Source organism: Penicillium angulare (genome assembly GCF_028827245.1).
Source record: "Penicillium angulare strain IBT 27051 chromosome Unknown utg000007l_segment0_segment0, whole genome shotgun sequence".
Classification (NCBI taxonomy): Eukaryota; Fungi; Ascomycota; class Eurotiomycetes; order Eurotiales; family Aspergillaceae; genus Penicillium; species Penicillium angulare.
This window is the reverse complement of record NW_026623166.1, coordinates 1,074,317-1,088,692: the sequence shown is the minus strand read 5'-3', so window position 1 is coordinate 1,088,692 and position 14,376 is coordinate 1,074,317. Positions and strand designations below refer to the sequence as shown.

Below are 14,376 nucleotides of genomic sequence, written 5' to 3'. Positions count from 1 at the left end.
AATTATTTCCGACTTTTCAGAGCTCAAATGGTAATAGTGTGATTTGCTTAATTACCACCTGGATCCATATGAATGCTGTATATCCACGGGTAAAAAGGTCGGCTGGAATAGGCATTCTAACGAGTTTGGAGCCAATTTTTGACGACAATCATAGTGTGTTTTGGGGAAAGGTTATGGGAGATACTGGTACGTAATTTGCTGCAGCGTTACTACTCAGCCGTATATAGGGCAAGCAGCTGGATAGTGCCGCTTCATCTTAGGCAACTACCACTTTCATGAGTGGAATATCTTGCACCATTCTTTGATAACAAAGCAAACGCATCTAATTATGGAGCTTCGGTACTTATGAGAGGGGATTCTAGGTAAATGATATTTTTACCCATCTAGTAAATATTCAAGTTGTTAACATATTCAACTTGAAGTTCCTGATACTGCCTGGGTGAACTTGAAGTGGAACTCGGGAAAGATATTTGGTACTTGGTAGGGTAAAAATGACAATATATAGAGCTGTTTTGAGGCACTTATGAGAACCATAGTAGAGGTTCAACCCTGACACAAATGACTTTTCTTTCTATTCTTTTCAACTTTTTTTTGGTGATTTAATAATGCCCTGGTGAGGTAGTCCACATGTGCAGACTCCACGTGTATTATATCGGTCTCACCCCAAAAAGGCCCATAAAGTCGATTTCACGTTGCAGCTCTAAGTCAAAACATGTGAAATTATTTGTCATTACTTTTCACTGGAAAATCTTTACATTGTCTAGTTAAGTGACAATAAGCAGCTCGAAAGATGCAGGGAGCACCCCAGATACCGCAGATCCATATAGGAAATGCGGATCTCGGAAAAACCATTTCCCCGTCGCCTCTCCTCACACGCCATCACTCAAAACTCGGAAAACCCGAACTCGTGTTTGTTCTCATTATCTGCAACTAGCCTGATCCACCCCCAGATTTGCCTGCCGCTGTGGCATGATGCCTGAATGATGCAGGGTATTCCAGAATTGACCAGCTTGGATGAACCCCTACCTAAGCGGGCCAAACGGCCTCGAGCGGCGCAGGCTTGCGACCGCTGCAGGACGAAGAAGTATAAGTGCGACGAGCAGTATCCATGCTCCCATTGTAAAAGTAGGTCCTGCCGCGTAATATCGTGCTGCGGGGCACCAGGCTGATGAGATTATAGAGAGTCGCCTAGACTGTGTATACCAGGGAAGTCATAGGGAGCGTGAGACCGGCCGCTCTGCAAGGTATGTGTCAAAACTCTTCATCTCAATCTTACTCTGGCTCATGTTGTTTTTTCTTACCAAATAATTAGTTACGTTGTTGAGCTTGAGAAGAAGATAGAGGAATTAACCTCGAAGCTGCATATAGCCGAGGCTCAGGCTTCCACGTCCCCATTACCACCTGTGCCAATCGCACAGTATGTCGTCCCAAGGCCAATGGACGCAACGCCTTGTTCTATGCCGCAAACGGGATCTACACCCGGAGAAACAGCTAAATTATCAGCTGACCCCCAGGAGGAGTCGGCCGAAAGTGCCGAAAGTGCCGATGATGAAATCAATGAATTCAATCATCATACCAATGGAATTGAATTCCACGGCAGTACCTCGTCTGCGGCTGCTATCGGCCATTTACAGAAAGCAAGAGACCCAAAGCCTCGCGAGGATCGCTATCCAACGACTACGGATTTTTCATTGATTTCGACCTTGCATAATCCAAGCTTCTCCCCATCAACTACCGGACCTGGTCAGCTGACCGCCATCGAGCAACATAACTACTATTTTGACCAAGCGCATGTGTTTATGAATGGCTATTTCGAGAATATACATTTTATCCATCCGTTTATCGACAAAGAGGATTTCTTAATTCGTGCCAATGAACTTTGGTTCAATCGAGCACACTCTCCCGAACCCAGCTTTGTGGCACTCTATTTGAGTGTCTTGTCATTTGGATCCTTAGTGCGAGTATGGGACGAGGATACCCTTGCCGGCTTAGGGCGTTTTGAGTGGAGCCGCAAACTTTTTGGTGAAGCCCAGGCATATCTCAATTATTTACGGTTCTCAAATGATCTCGAAACTGTTCAGTGCCTCTATCTAATGGTATGTTGCGAATGTGTAATGCTCGGAAAGGCTTTGACTAATTCTATTCAATAGGCCAAGATATGTCAAAATGAACTCAATCCCAATTGTAAGTTAGCAAAACTTGAACATAATGCTTTCAATGATAGCTAATTTCGTAGTGGCCTATATGTATCTCGGCCTTGCAGTCCGCACTTGTCTGTCTGCTGGCTTCAACCGGGAAGTTCGGGGTCCGAATGATCAACGTTCGGGCTGGATCTCAAAGACCTGGTGGTAAGTCAGAAGTTTGTTTTCGTAAATTTTGAGAGTTTGAAGCTAATATATGCACCGATTTGCGTTGCTAGGGGTATATTTTCTCTTGAAATGTAAGGAATAATCATGGGCATTCTCATGACCTTCTCAGATTCAGACCGAAGATTGTGCTTGTTCTGAACAATTGTTAACATTTTGTAGAGAAATGAGTTTCTCAGTCGGTCGACCGGATACATTAGGAATGGATGAATACCACAATCGAGCTATGCCAGAGCGAGATGACGCTGAATATGCCATCATTCCTTGGATGATCGACTTCGCTCAAATTATCAGGCGTGTCTCGGTTCAAATATATCATTCGCGCATCACATTACAAGAGAAACTTCATCTGGGCCTTCAGATCGAAATGGAGATGGACCGTTGGCTTGCCCGATTGCCGGAAAAATTAAGGCCTGATATAGGTACAGACAGGCCATCTCGCAGCGCTCTCCGTGATCCAAAATGGGCAAGAAGGCAACGGCTTGTCCTCGGAATAAGTGAGTCGAATCATAAACCCTAAATCCGGACCATTTTGTTAATTTCACTCTCCTGTAGGATATTATAATGTGAAAATGCTCTTGTTCCGCCCATTCTTGAGCCACTTTACGCGAAAATTGCGGCATCCGCCAAGTGAGCTCGATGTAACAATTACCAAATGTCTAAACGCAGCACAGAAGACCATCGAGGTGATCCATGACATTTATCGAGTGCACACATTTTTCCGATGCTGGTAGGATTACATGAACTCATCAATATCTGAAGCCATTTTGGTGTCTGACTGACTCGATTTTTAGGTGGTACAATACTACTTATGTGATGTTCGCTACATCGACTCTTCTGCTTCCAATGTCAAAACTCGGGATGTGCGATGAAACGATACCGCTACTTCGCTCTGTAGAAATGGGAATTGAGATTCTCGAAGCTATGGAAGAGTCTGTCGTCGCTAGGAAGTCCGTGGAAATTATTCGACAGTACTTACGAGAATTCAGAGCTTCTGGAACGCAACAAACAACTGCGGCGGTCGGCGAAGGGAATGAAGAGCTGGCTGCATCTGAAGTCTCAGGACTTGCGCCTTCTGCCTTTGAAGTTCCGGAATGGGCCTATGGCTTTGGCTTCCCTGATTATTCCTTCGAAGGAATCGCTAGGCTTTTTGATGATATCGGCGGTCTGCCTATGCTAGATGGCTAGTGAATACTGTATGTATGACTCAATAATGTACCTTGTATATATCATAATCTATTTCTTCCCAATAAATTCTGCCAAGCCATCCTAAATGCTGTTTAGATTACACTATGATCCTTCTGAGCTCTATTTGGTGCACTTAGCGTCGGCACGGCGACCTCGCGTGCCGATAACCTCGGAGCTCGGGCTACCAGCAGCTATAACTCCGCACATAACCCCGGAGCTCTCAACGCCTCCTCGACTAGGGCTGACTTTGTGTTGACATTATGAGTCAATATTTGATTTGTGAGAATTAAGCCTCAGAAGTTCATTCCAACGTCGGAACCGAAAACTCGCGAGATAAGATTCTTAAACAATTGATGTCATGATCGTCGGAAACCGGTTGCATGACCGCCGACCGAATGAACCCATATAAAAGCGGGGGGATAAGCTCCTGAAATGAAAATCAAAAGAATGCACAAGTCAAAAACTAAACACTCCACAACTAACAGCTGCATTAACAGCTGCATTAACTGCTCCAACTCTTGATCAGAATGCCCTTGACACTCCACCACCTCGGCTTCTCCCAATCTGAGCGCATCATCTGGCTCGCAGAAGAGCTCGGACTCGAATACAATTATGTTTTCCACAAACGGGACCCCATCTTCGCTCCACAGTCGCTGAAGGACCTCTCTCCTGCCGGCACAGCTCCAGTAATGGAAGACGACCCATCCCCCGTCACCAACTCAAAAGTTGTCTTGGCCGAATCCGGCGCTATCGCAGACTATCTCATTGCCGTTCATGGGAATGGTCGCTTGGGCGCAACTCCCAAGGACGGTGCCGTGTATCCCCATTTCCTGGAATGGTACCATTTCGCCAATGGCAGTCTCCAGCCAACTTTGTTCCGGGTCCTGATGGCTCGCGCATCAGATCCTAATAACCCGCTCGTGGCACGTACAATTGCGAAATGGGAGCATCAAATTGATATGCTCGAGGCCCGATTAGCTGAGACTGGAGCTTATCTTGCTGGGGATGAGCTTACAGCAGCGGATATTATCTCATTTTTCACATTGACGACCATGCGAGGATTTTCTCCTGTCCACTTCGATACCGAGAAAAACAAGCATGTTCTCGCTTATTTGAAGCGTGTTTCTGAGCGCCCGGCGTATCAGAAGGCTATGAGGATCTGTGAAGGGGAGGACTTCAAGCCTTTGATTGGACCTATCGCTGAGCCATGGAGTTTCATGAAGAAACCGTAAGACTATCTCTACTTATTGCATACCCTCTTGTATTATAGAATTTCTCTCTACTCGAATATTGAAGTAAATTATTTGATCAGTACTGATGCTTTATTTTTTCAAATAGCAGATCAGAGAGTGATAAGAAAACGCAGGATTCGAAAATGTGATTTGTAGTTCGTCTATGTAATTCATTGCGATGCGCCATCGCCAACAAGAAATAGTCTTCATCAATAGAGGTACAGATGGTAGTGTCTCATTTCTTCCAACATCATCTATAATATAGTGCAAAACGACTGCCGGCCCTTGGAAGTCTGGTAAAAGAGATCTGGATTCTCCACTACCGCCTTCTCAACTTCCTTGATAGCATCGTATCCATACAGCCAAGGCTGAACCTCTGGACATGTCCATCGACTGGGAAAAGCACCCTTAAGCTCTTTGCCAAGCTGAGAAAGGAAGATTTCATCTCGCTTCTGCTGCTCTTCTCCATCATGCATGTGGAAATCATGTCGCTGTAGGAATAAGTTAACAAAAGTTTGAATCGTGCTTGAATAAGAGCGGGTTGTTTTACCTGTTTGAAAGTTTCGCGCACAATAGCCTCTCCTCTGGACTTGCGGAGGCTCTCATATAGTCGCAGAATGCCAGGTAGTTGTGTCTTCTTTGTCATGTGTCCTAGAAGGAGACCAAGAACGGCTCCATCCTCTAGAGAGGAGTTGGCGCCTTGTGCCAGATATGGCAACATCGGGTGGCAAGCATCTCCGCTGGTGAGTTTGACATGTTAGTAAATGTAAAGTTTGATCAGGACTCTATCATGTCTCTCGGTAGGATTTGACTTACATGAAGACAAGGTTAGACTTATCATTGACCCACTTCTCCATCTCTCCGTCTGTCATGTTGTGAGTAAAAAGGATCGACACGATCCCTGAGCATGAAACTTACGGTGCATCAACTTCCACTTGTCGACATTCTCCACGTAAGTCAAGAATTTGTTGAGGCTAAACAAAGGTGTCAGTCAAAGTCCAAGCGCGTCGATTTTGTAGACAACTCACATCGGATCCCAGCCAACAAAGAGCTCTCGCATTTCGTCCACAGATCCAGCCTGCTTTGAGACACCAGGTGGAAGGTTGTCTGGTACAAGCAAAACGATATTGTACATCTGTCCTCCGCGCAAAGAATAGCCAACAGAATGAGCTCCGGGCCCGATCCAAAAGTGACATTCAGGATTCTGAACTAATGACTTGAGATCCGGATCGGTAATCTGGTCTACATTCAACACAATTCGATACGCCAAGTCTCCAGTTGGAATAGGCTCATCCTTCTTTCCAACAAATGCCTCCCGACATTTAGACCATAGTCCATCAGCGGCAACAATCAGATCACCAGCGAATTGTTTCCCAGCCACAGAGTACACAGTCGTGGAGTCAAAGTCAATTCGCTCAATCCTTTCACCCAAATGGAAAGTTACACCCAAGTCCTTTGCTCGGGCAAAGAGTGCTTGCTGCAGATCAACCCGGTGTAAATCCACAAATGGCGCGTTATATTTAGCCCGAATGCTCTTATCAAATGCTCCGTCGTGTGCAAGGACTTCGCCTGAATATCGATGGACCGTCAATTTTGTAGGCTCCGCAGCGGCTTCCCATAGAGAAGACGGCAATTGCCAATATTTCAGCAAACGAGATGCATTGGGTGTGATTTGTAATCCTGCGCCGACCTCAGCGAGTTCTTTAGCTTGTTCAATAACTTCAACCGTGTGGCCGGATAGAGCAGCGGAGATGGCGGTAGCAATGCCACTAAGGCCAGCTCCGACAATAATAATGCGGAGACGCGCTGTTTCTGCCACCTGAATCAAATTAAAGGTAAGCAATTTGCTTAAAATCATGTGGGGACTGGGTCTTCATACCATCTTGGAAAGCTTCTGGTCAAAAGTCCTTCAAATTTGACCTTGCGTACAGGAATGAAAGAGTCGAAAGTCAGCCTATTAGATAGTTGATGAAAATTACAAATATCATGCGAGCCCCGGATATAATTTCTACAGCTCTAGCTATCAGCCACCCGGAATGGCCGAGTGGGTGTCTTGGATCCGCTATAATCTCGGATATTCCGAAATCCGGATTTCCCAGTCGATTGAGGCGTTGCCCCGCGGGGAAAGTCACAATTCTTTGCACATGATATCTCTGTGGGGATTTCTTGCATCCATCTGACAGCTTTTTATGGGGTAGATGTCAGAATGCCGCGTAATCTTGAGTAGATCTGCTGGGTGCCAAGAACTGGGGAGAACTGGGGAGAACTGGGGAAGGCGGGGCGTGGTAGAGGTTGATTGAGTTATATGATTTAGAGCTTCTAGCTCAATGCTGCAGTCACCGGTTTTCACCTAGTTAAATTTGCCCATCTATTTTCTAGCTGAAGGGTGAGGGATGGATAAAAAAAATCTTTTGAAAACCGAGAAAATCTATGAAGCGGATCATAGTTTATTGAGACTTTTTACACTAAAAATGGTGATAACAGGCTGTTCCATGTCTAAAGATTGATTAGGTTATATGGAAACTTGGATTTGAAATTTATGGATTTTAATAATATTGTTTGAGTCAAAGTGCTCGCCTACTTTCGTATCTTTCCTCTCGCTCGAATGTCTCGTTAGTAAGAATAAAAATGCGCTTCCGGCCGGAAACCTCGTATCCACAGCTTTACATAGCGCTTTGATAAGAGCAGTCTTATGAATTAGCAATAACTCGCTTAGTATGACCTTACTCCATAATGAATGACGACTGTATCTGCCATCGTCGCCAAACAATGGTACCCACTGTGTCCTTGAAGGTGCTTTTAGCGTGTAGGGACTTTGTAACTGATATTCAGAAAGGAGAAAACCTCTCAACAATCCAAGACGCGAGCTATCTATAAGCAAGAGAAGAAAAAGCACAGAGTATGGCTAGTATTCGGTATAAAGATAGGCCTTCTCTATACGTTTAAAATTTATTGATGAGAAAAAAGGTCGAGACTCGCCCCTATCTGCGGCATGCATCGCTTAAAAAGCGCCACCACTAATGAGGGCCCGAAGTGCATCCGAATGTCAAAACGCCCACTTCGGACTTGCCGGTGACATCTGCTCGGTCACCAATAGCGTTATTTGCATTCCCATAGGTCAAATGCGGGGAAATGATAACGCTAACTGCTTTTAAATGTTGAACGTGGTTTGTGTGATTCCCGACTTGAAATACCGGAGTACTCCTTATATGTGTCGCTCGCCCTCATCTGTCGTCCCATAATCATACGATCTACCTTCCGGCCTATTCTTCTTCCAAGGGACTTTACCTAGCGCCAATATGACAGGGGTCGACCCTAGAGTAGGTCCACACATTGAATCGTAATGTGATACCTATGAGTACTAACGTGTGTAGCTTTTCCCGAATCGGGTGCGGTACGCCGCCCTCCTTACCGTCAATGTCTATGTTTTTATGGGAAATATGTACTCTGTGAGTAGTATTTTGTGAGCGATAGAAGAATATGCTTCATGCTGATAGATCGTCTGTTGCTATAGTCGGGCCTGGCAACTGGTTTTGAATCACTAGCAATATACTTTCGTATTACCGATGCTGAGTTAGCACCCCTTATCACCTACTCCGTTCTGTCTATGGGATTGGCGAACTTGGTGTGGATGCCCCTTGCACTTTGCTTCGGAAAACGCCCAGTCGTGCTTTTTTCCATGGCGATGTTTTTGGGTGGCATTATTTGGAGTGGGGTCGCAAAGGATTATAACAGCTTGTTGGCATCACGAGTATTTGCTAGCTTTGGCTATGGTGCAATTGAATCGCTTGGTCCTAGTATTCTTGCCGGTATGTTTCAGCCTCACTAAGTTATTATCAACAGACCCCCCTGACAGATAAATAGATATTTTCTTCGAACGGAACTATTCAAGTGCGATGGCTGTGTATGCTGCCTTTCTATCCGGCGGCTCTCAAATCGGCCCAGTCATTGCAGGATATCTTATTGAGGCGCGGGGCTGGCGGTGGTTTTTCTACCTCTGTGCTATTATTACAGCTGTCAACCTCGTGAGCACCATCTTCTTGCTCCCAGAGACTATCTGCGAGTCCGAGGAAGAGCCAGAACCCATCGATGATACCGAGAAGGACGCACACAACCATATTGAAGCTGTGCCTTCTAGAGCTCAAGCTGGCGATCGTGCCAAAATGGATTATGGAGAATACTGGAGGGGTCTATTTACTTTCAGTCTCACCAAGGAAGCAAAGGAGAAAGGCGTGCTCAAGCACTTCGCCTACCTCTTCGTTCTGCCCTTTCCACTTCTTCTGTTCCCTGGAATCTTGATCGCATCCCTTATGTATGGAGTTATGCTAGGAGGGTAAGTACACACTTCATCAATTACTCAGGCTATGGAATATTGGAACTAATTATTATTAGCATCGTCGCCATTTCAACTCTCGCTCCAAACATCTTCTCCCCACCACCTTACCTCTTCACATCAGCCGATCTCGGTCTCTTCACACTCGGAAGTTTTGTTGGTATCGTCGTCGCCTGGCCCATCGCTGGTCCGATGACCGATCTACTCTCTCGATGGATGCGCAAACGCAACAATGGCGTACATAAACCCGAGCACCGTTTACCAGCGCTGATTATCCCTTTCTTTATCTGCCCAGTCGGCCTTATTGTATTTGGATATACAGTTGCCCAACAACAAAACTATATTCGGCCGGCAGTTGGGTCGGCTATTTGTGCCGCGGGACTGACACTCGTTCCATCCGTGATGCTTTCATACGTCGTGGATGCTTACCCGAGGGTTGCTGGGGAGGCCCTTGTTCTGGTCAACACATCGAAGAATATCGTCGCCTTTGGTCTGGCTAAGGGGGCTTACACGTGGATGGAAGAGCAAGGAGTCGACAAGATGTTTTATGAATTCGCGGGAATTCAATGGGCGATTCTCGCATTGGCATTGCCGTTATACTTTGCGGGCCCATGGTTGCGATCAAGAACCCAGAAAATGTTTTAAAGAATTAATTTATATGTACCTTGGAACGCTTCGAGTTATATATGTCGTTGGCAACCTTAGTATTTATCTACAGAGATACCATTCGTGAAATATGCTTCGCCTTATAATAATCCTGCCACATTGAATAATTTTAAATCTCATGAATGATATCGTGTTTGCATTCGTGAGAAAAATGTCTGTACTGTATTGGAATCCCTTAAGCACTAAGCAATGTCGCAGACTGCGCCGAAGTGACATATTCGCATTCTGAGAGAAGAAGAAAGAAAACAGATCAAAGGGCAAGAGAAGGAAAAGATAGGCCAGTCCATCCGCTCTGATCTATTCCGACCGTATATTGTGCGTCGACCCGAAAGGCAACCTTGGAAGCAAAAAGGATCCAACGTCAGGAATAAAAAAAAGACCATGCAACCATAAGTGAGAAAATGAATATGAACCTGAAAGAAAAAGATATATCACGAGAAAAGAAGCGAAGAGAAGAGAACATCTCACTAGCCACACCAGGTGGTTAGAGAATATGCAAAAAGCCCAAAATGGAAGTCCCCATGCAGCTGATGAATTTAAAGATTGCGGGGTGTATTCGTTTCAATCCGTCCTCTTCCAGAAGTATCATTCCGCTTCCAAGATCGAGGTGCCCTAGAGTCGGAATAAGACATGGATGGACTTCGGCTCAATGAGGCTGGGGAGGATGCCGCCGATGATCCTGTCGTGGTGCCTGCTGTGGCTGCAGTACTGGCTCTGGCGGAAGTTGTTGTGGTACTGACTCTGATGGAAGCAGCAGCAGCAGTGGTTTTACAGTGTGCACATATGAAGATGTTGAAGCCTCGGCCTTCGCAGCCACTGCACTTTGAGCCCATGATCCTAGATAGGAAAGTGTTAACATTTTATCCTTTCCATGCTTTGAGTTTGGAGGTTGAGCATGGAAGTACCTCGGGGCATTTCCGGCACAATTCCGGCATGTAAGGACTGTTCGTCCACCGATGCAGGAGATATGGCTTGGGTCGAGGCTGAGCAAGGAGAGATTTGAGGCACTCATTGTGAGTGAGTAGAATATTTTAGATACCCAAAGGATTGAGAGGCAGCAGGAGTGAGTTGAAAAAAGCTTCAGATATTGTACCCAAGAAGGTGAGATTGGGAGTATATATTTTGTCTTCCAAGATTTAACACTTGGATATCCAAGGTGTGTCTTGTACTGATTGATGAACTTTGTAATGAACCGGAAAAGGCAAGGAAAGTTGACAATTTATGAACTCGCAATTGCCCGAACTAACTTCGGAACAAAGGGAAATAAGGCAACGTGTTGTATCCAGTGATCAGACTAAAATCCTACCCAGGCCAAAGTATAATGAATCCGGGAGTGGGGAGTAGACCAAGACGAACGACTCTTATACGCACGAAGACCTGGTGGCACGCGACAACTCAAGTCAAATGTTACATTCGCCGACCAACACTCGAGGGATGATGGGAAAATTAAAAAATACCAACAGGGCCAACCTCCAACGAATCAGCAGAGCATCTAATGCAACGGCGAGGCCTACTGCAGGTCAAGTTGGCTACTACTCAATAACGTGAGCTGGTAACTTGGGTTCCAGGTGACATATTTCCAGATTGTGATTCACCAATCAGAAGCTCAGAACTAGATCTAGCATAAAACTGGGGAACGGCGCAGAACGCCATCTTCGACTTAGTTTGTTCCCAGACCCCCTCCCATCACCCCTGGATGGAGCCAGGAGGGGTATGCGTCAACAGGACGCGCACAATGGAACATGTTGGATGACCCGAGGAACCAAGGTGCCCAACAGGGCACGTTCAAGGTTGTTGAATCGGGCCGAGGAGCGGAAGGACTAGTAGCCAGCTGGTGGAGTATAGTTCGATGGAAGATCGATACATCTCCACCGTGACCCAGGTACTTGGATACAAGTGGTTCGTCTATGATTCGGGTTCACCAGAGCAAGAGGCCGAGTTGTCAATGACACTTACCACCATCAGAGTGCAACGGTGTCCCGGGTTGCGCGGCGGTTCAACAAAGGGCAGTTCGAACCAGGGATAAGAAAAGGAAAAAGAGAACCATGCAGGGATTCTTCCATGGAGCGGTTCGGCGTGCACAAATCAGAATCAGACCCAGTGTGAGGCAGGTCGTTACCCAGACCTGAGCTCGGTGTTGCCTGCGCGGAAAATAAGTCCCAGCCTCATGGCAGCCACCACACCCCTGTGTCACAAATCGACAGGTTCAGTAGGTACCCAGGAGTCAGGATGGGACCACAACCCTCCTCATGAAGGAATGCATAGACATAGGCCAGGGGCATGGATTACTCGGAGGGAAAATGAGCGAAGTTTGGCTCGGGATTTGAAGCATCTAAATGGGAAAGTCCACACCTGGAATTTACGGCTGGTTGCATGAAGCCATGCGAGGATGATCTCAATTCCGAAATTGACACAGTTCAAATAAATCATCGTGATTCTTTGGTCAACGTCAGTGGCTATGCTCACGAGTTGGAGATACGAAAAAACCTTCTATTCTAAGATATGATAGTCTTTACATGTCAACGGGGCTAAGAGGTACTAATTCATATCGTATAGCAGAGCTGTAGATCTGAAATTCATACTACAAGATGTCTACCAGTGGTGGGTCATGTGCAGGTAGTCAAAGAGATTAGATGAAGTAGGGGATACTATGGCAAGATCTTGGAACATGCATGCGTTCGAGGAGTGCAGCAACAAGAAAATGAGGAGCTGGAGGGGCCTTTGTGCATCCATAGAAATCAACAAGGCACATAGTACGAGGTTTCTCGAGATGGATCTTACGCTAGTCTCCAACATTTCCAACCCTGGACCCAAATGTTGGGTGGCTGATGATATGACGACACTGCACTGTGATTATCAGCTACCGATAAGAATACCCGGAATAAACGGATGTGATGGTGGTTCTCCCTGATGCACATCCACCATGTTCCAAGGATCCAGAAGGAAGTTCCCCTGGGAGAGATCACAATGTGGGTTGAACTGCGTAAAAATAATGTTAGTGGAAGTATATTTTTAGAGAAAAATAGGAAAATGAGAAAAGATGTTTCATTACCAGCGAACAAAAGAGCAAAGGACACGTCAAAACGTTGGTCTGGTGTCAAATCGCATAATGTACGAAATCAACAACAGAACGACGCCTTGGAAGCGCCGTGGATGATGCGACATCGTCTGAGATGCAAGTTCCCGGGAGCACTGCATCAAAGAGTCCGGAGATATTACCATGCTAGAACAAGGTCCCGAAAACAGTGCGAATTGTCTTTGACTTTATCGATCACTATTGCCCCATCCTAGTTAATATGGATGCAAGGGGTCAGTAGTGGCCGTTGAGGACTAAAGACATCGAAGTCGTTCAGCTCCAGCCATAGCATAATCTATAATCTTTTCTTGGTGAGTCAAGCTAATCAGTCAATCTTTTTTCATTGATCAGCCGGACAAGCCATCCAACACAAAAAGAAAAGAAAGCCCGCCTGGATTCGATGGGCCGATGGGAACTGGTACATTAGCTTCGTTCTCTTGCATGAAAGCGCCCACGAACTTTTCTTGCATCGTATAGTAGGGCAGCTGCAGGATTTCCAACACAAAGAAAAAGAGTCGAATCAAAGAAGGAAAAGAATAAACGATGAACTGGGTTCATGGAGGGGCAATGGAATCGAACTGCAGCCAGTCATTCCCAATCACGCGCTAGGCTCGGAATTTCAAAATTGACTAGGGAAGCATGGACTCGCACTGCGGCAGCACGCGTGATGGTGGGCCCAGAGAATTGAGAGAGAAAAAAAAGAAATTGAAGCTACCAACACAAAAAACACTTTCGAGGCTTACAAGGATAAACACACAGAGTGAAATGTGGACATTTTCCCTGTTTGACACGGTGCGGTAACACCACGCTTAGAAGGAGCATCACAACTCGAGACTCAAGCAGGTCCACCTGGGCAAGGGTTACGGTCAATCCGTCAGTCAGCTGACATGGATTCTCAAGAATTGAGCTGCAGCCCGATTGACGAAGTGGACTCTGATCTCCCCGTCTGCGTCGCCATTTCGTCAAAACGGACGATCTTATTCGGCCTTAGGGCATGAAAATCCGGCCATCGTGCTATTTCGCCGTAGTCCATATTCCAACCAACCAAATGATGAACTTCCTGGTAGCTATTGTATACCGCTACTTTTTACTTTTCTTTGTTTTCGGAGCCTCGGGGTCCAAGTATCGATGTATCGGAGTGTTGGGACGTTCTCAAAATTGGGCTCGATGCGGATTTAACGGACTCAGAAGGGAATTTTAGTAAATCAAGCTATTAATTGCACCGTGGAAAGAGTACAGCGTGAGTCATTGCGTTTAGCTACTATGCTTTAGACTCGTTTGCATATGATATGTTCTATGCTTTAGAATGTCCAATGTAGGCCATGGATATCGGTGATATGAGATCATAACTGACCTTTCAAACGAGGCTGCCGACAGAAAGCTGTGCCTGACAGGAAACTATAGGACTATGCCGAGGTCAAGCATAGACTTGGTCACGAGGGAATAGCTAGGACCCAAGTCCAGGAAAGGCTGGGTGGCAATGGAAAGAATAGAAGAATAACCTGTTAAAAATTC

General features: G+C 45.9%; 5 protein-coding genes across 5 annotated transcripts; 4 read left to right on the top strand and 1 right to left on the bottom strand.

Annotated features, from left to right (window-relative positions):
- Positions 1 to 1,457: 1,457 nt before the first annotated feature.
- N7478_009669 (fungal specific transcription factor domain-containing protein) lies at positions 1,458 to 3,554 on the top strand (the record flags this gene model as incomplete). Its single annotated transcript, XM_056925883.1, has 5 exons — positions 1,458 to 2,096; positions 2,151 to 2,184; positions 2,546 to 2,863; positions 2,922 to 3,096; positions 3,161 to 3,554. The coding sequence occupies 5 exons, from the start codon at positions 1,458 to 1,460 to the stop codon at positions 3,552 to 3,554; spliced, it is 1,560 nt and encodes a 519-aa protein (XP_056775253.1).
- A 527-nt stretch (positions 3,555 to 4,081) lies between these two features.
- On the top strand, positions 4,082 to 4,786 carry N7478_009668 (glutathione S-transferase family protein; the record flags this gene model as incomplete). The annotated part of the gene is made up of 1 exon (XM_056925882.1): positions 4,082 to 4,786. The coding sequence occupies one exon, from the start codon at positions 4,082 to 4,084 to the stop codon at positions 4,784 to 4,786; it is 705 nt and encodes a 234-aa protein (XP_056775252.1).
- Positions 4,787 to 5,040: 254 nt separating this feature from the next.
- N7478_009667 (putative monooxygenase) lies at positions 5,041 to 6,668 on the bottom strand (the record flags this gene model as incomplete). The annotated part of the gene is made up of 6 exons (XM_056925881.1): positions 5,041 to 5,277; positions 5,337 to 5,526; positions 5,603 to 5,651; positions 5,705 to 5,760; positions 5,815 to 6,605; positions 6,666 to 6,668. The coding sequence occupies 6 exons, from the start codon at positions 6,666 to 6,668 to the stop codon at positions 5,041 to 5,043; spliced, it is 1,326 nt and encodes a 441-aa protein (XP_056775251.1).
- Positions 6,669 to 8,085: 1,417 nt separating this feature from the next.
- On the top strand, positions 8,086 to 9,764 carry N7478_009666 (putative MFS transporter; the record flags this gene model as incomplete). The annotated part of the gene is made up of 5 exons (XM_056925880.1): positions 8,086 to 8,106; positions 8,161 to 8,235; positions 8,301 to 8,595; positions 8,651 to 9,119; positions 9,179 to 9,764. The coding sequence occupies 5 exons, from the start codon at positions 8,086 to 8,088 to the stop codon at positions 9,762 to 9,764; spliced, it is 1,446 nt and encodes a 481-aa protein (XP_056775250.1).
- Positions 9,765 to 10,415: 651 nt separating this feature from the next.
- N7478_009665 (uncharacterized protein) lies at positions 10,416 to 10,724 on the top strand (the record flags this gene model as incomplete). Its single annotated transcript, XM_056925879.1, has 1 exon — positions 10,416 to 10,724. One exon carries the CDS (start codon positions 10,416 to 10,418, stop codon positions 10,722 to 10,724), a length of 309 nt encoding a protein of 102 aa, XP_056775249.1.
- Between the last annotated feature and the right edge of the window lie 3,652 nt (positions 10,725 to 14,376).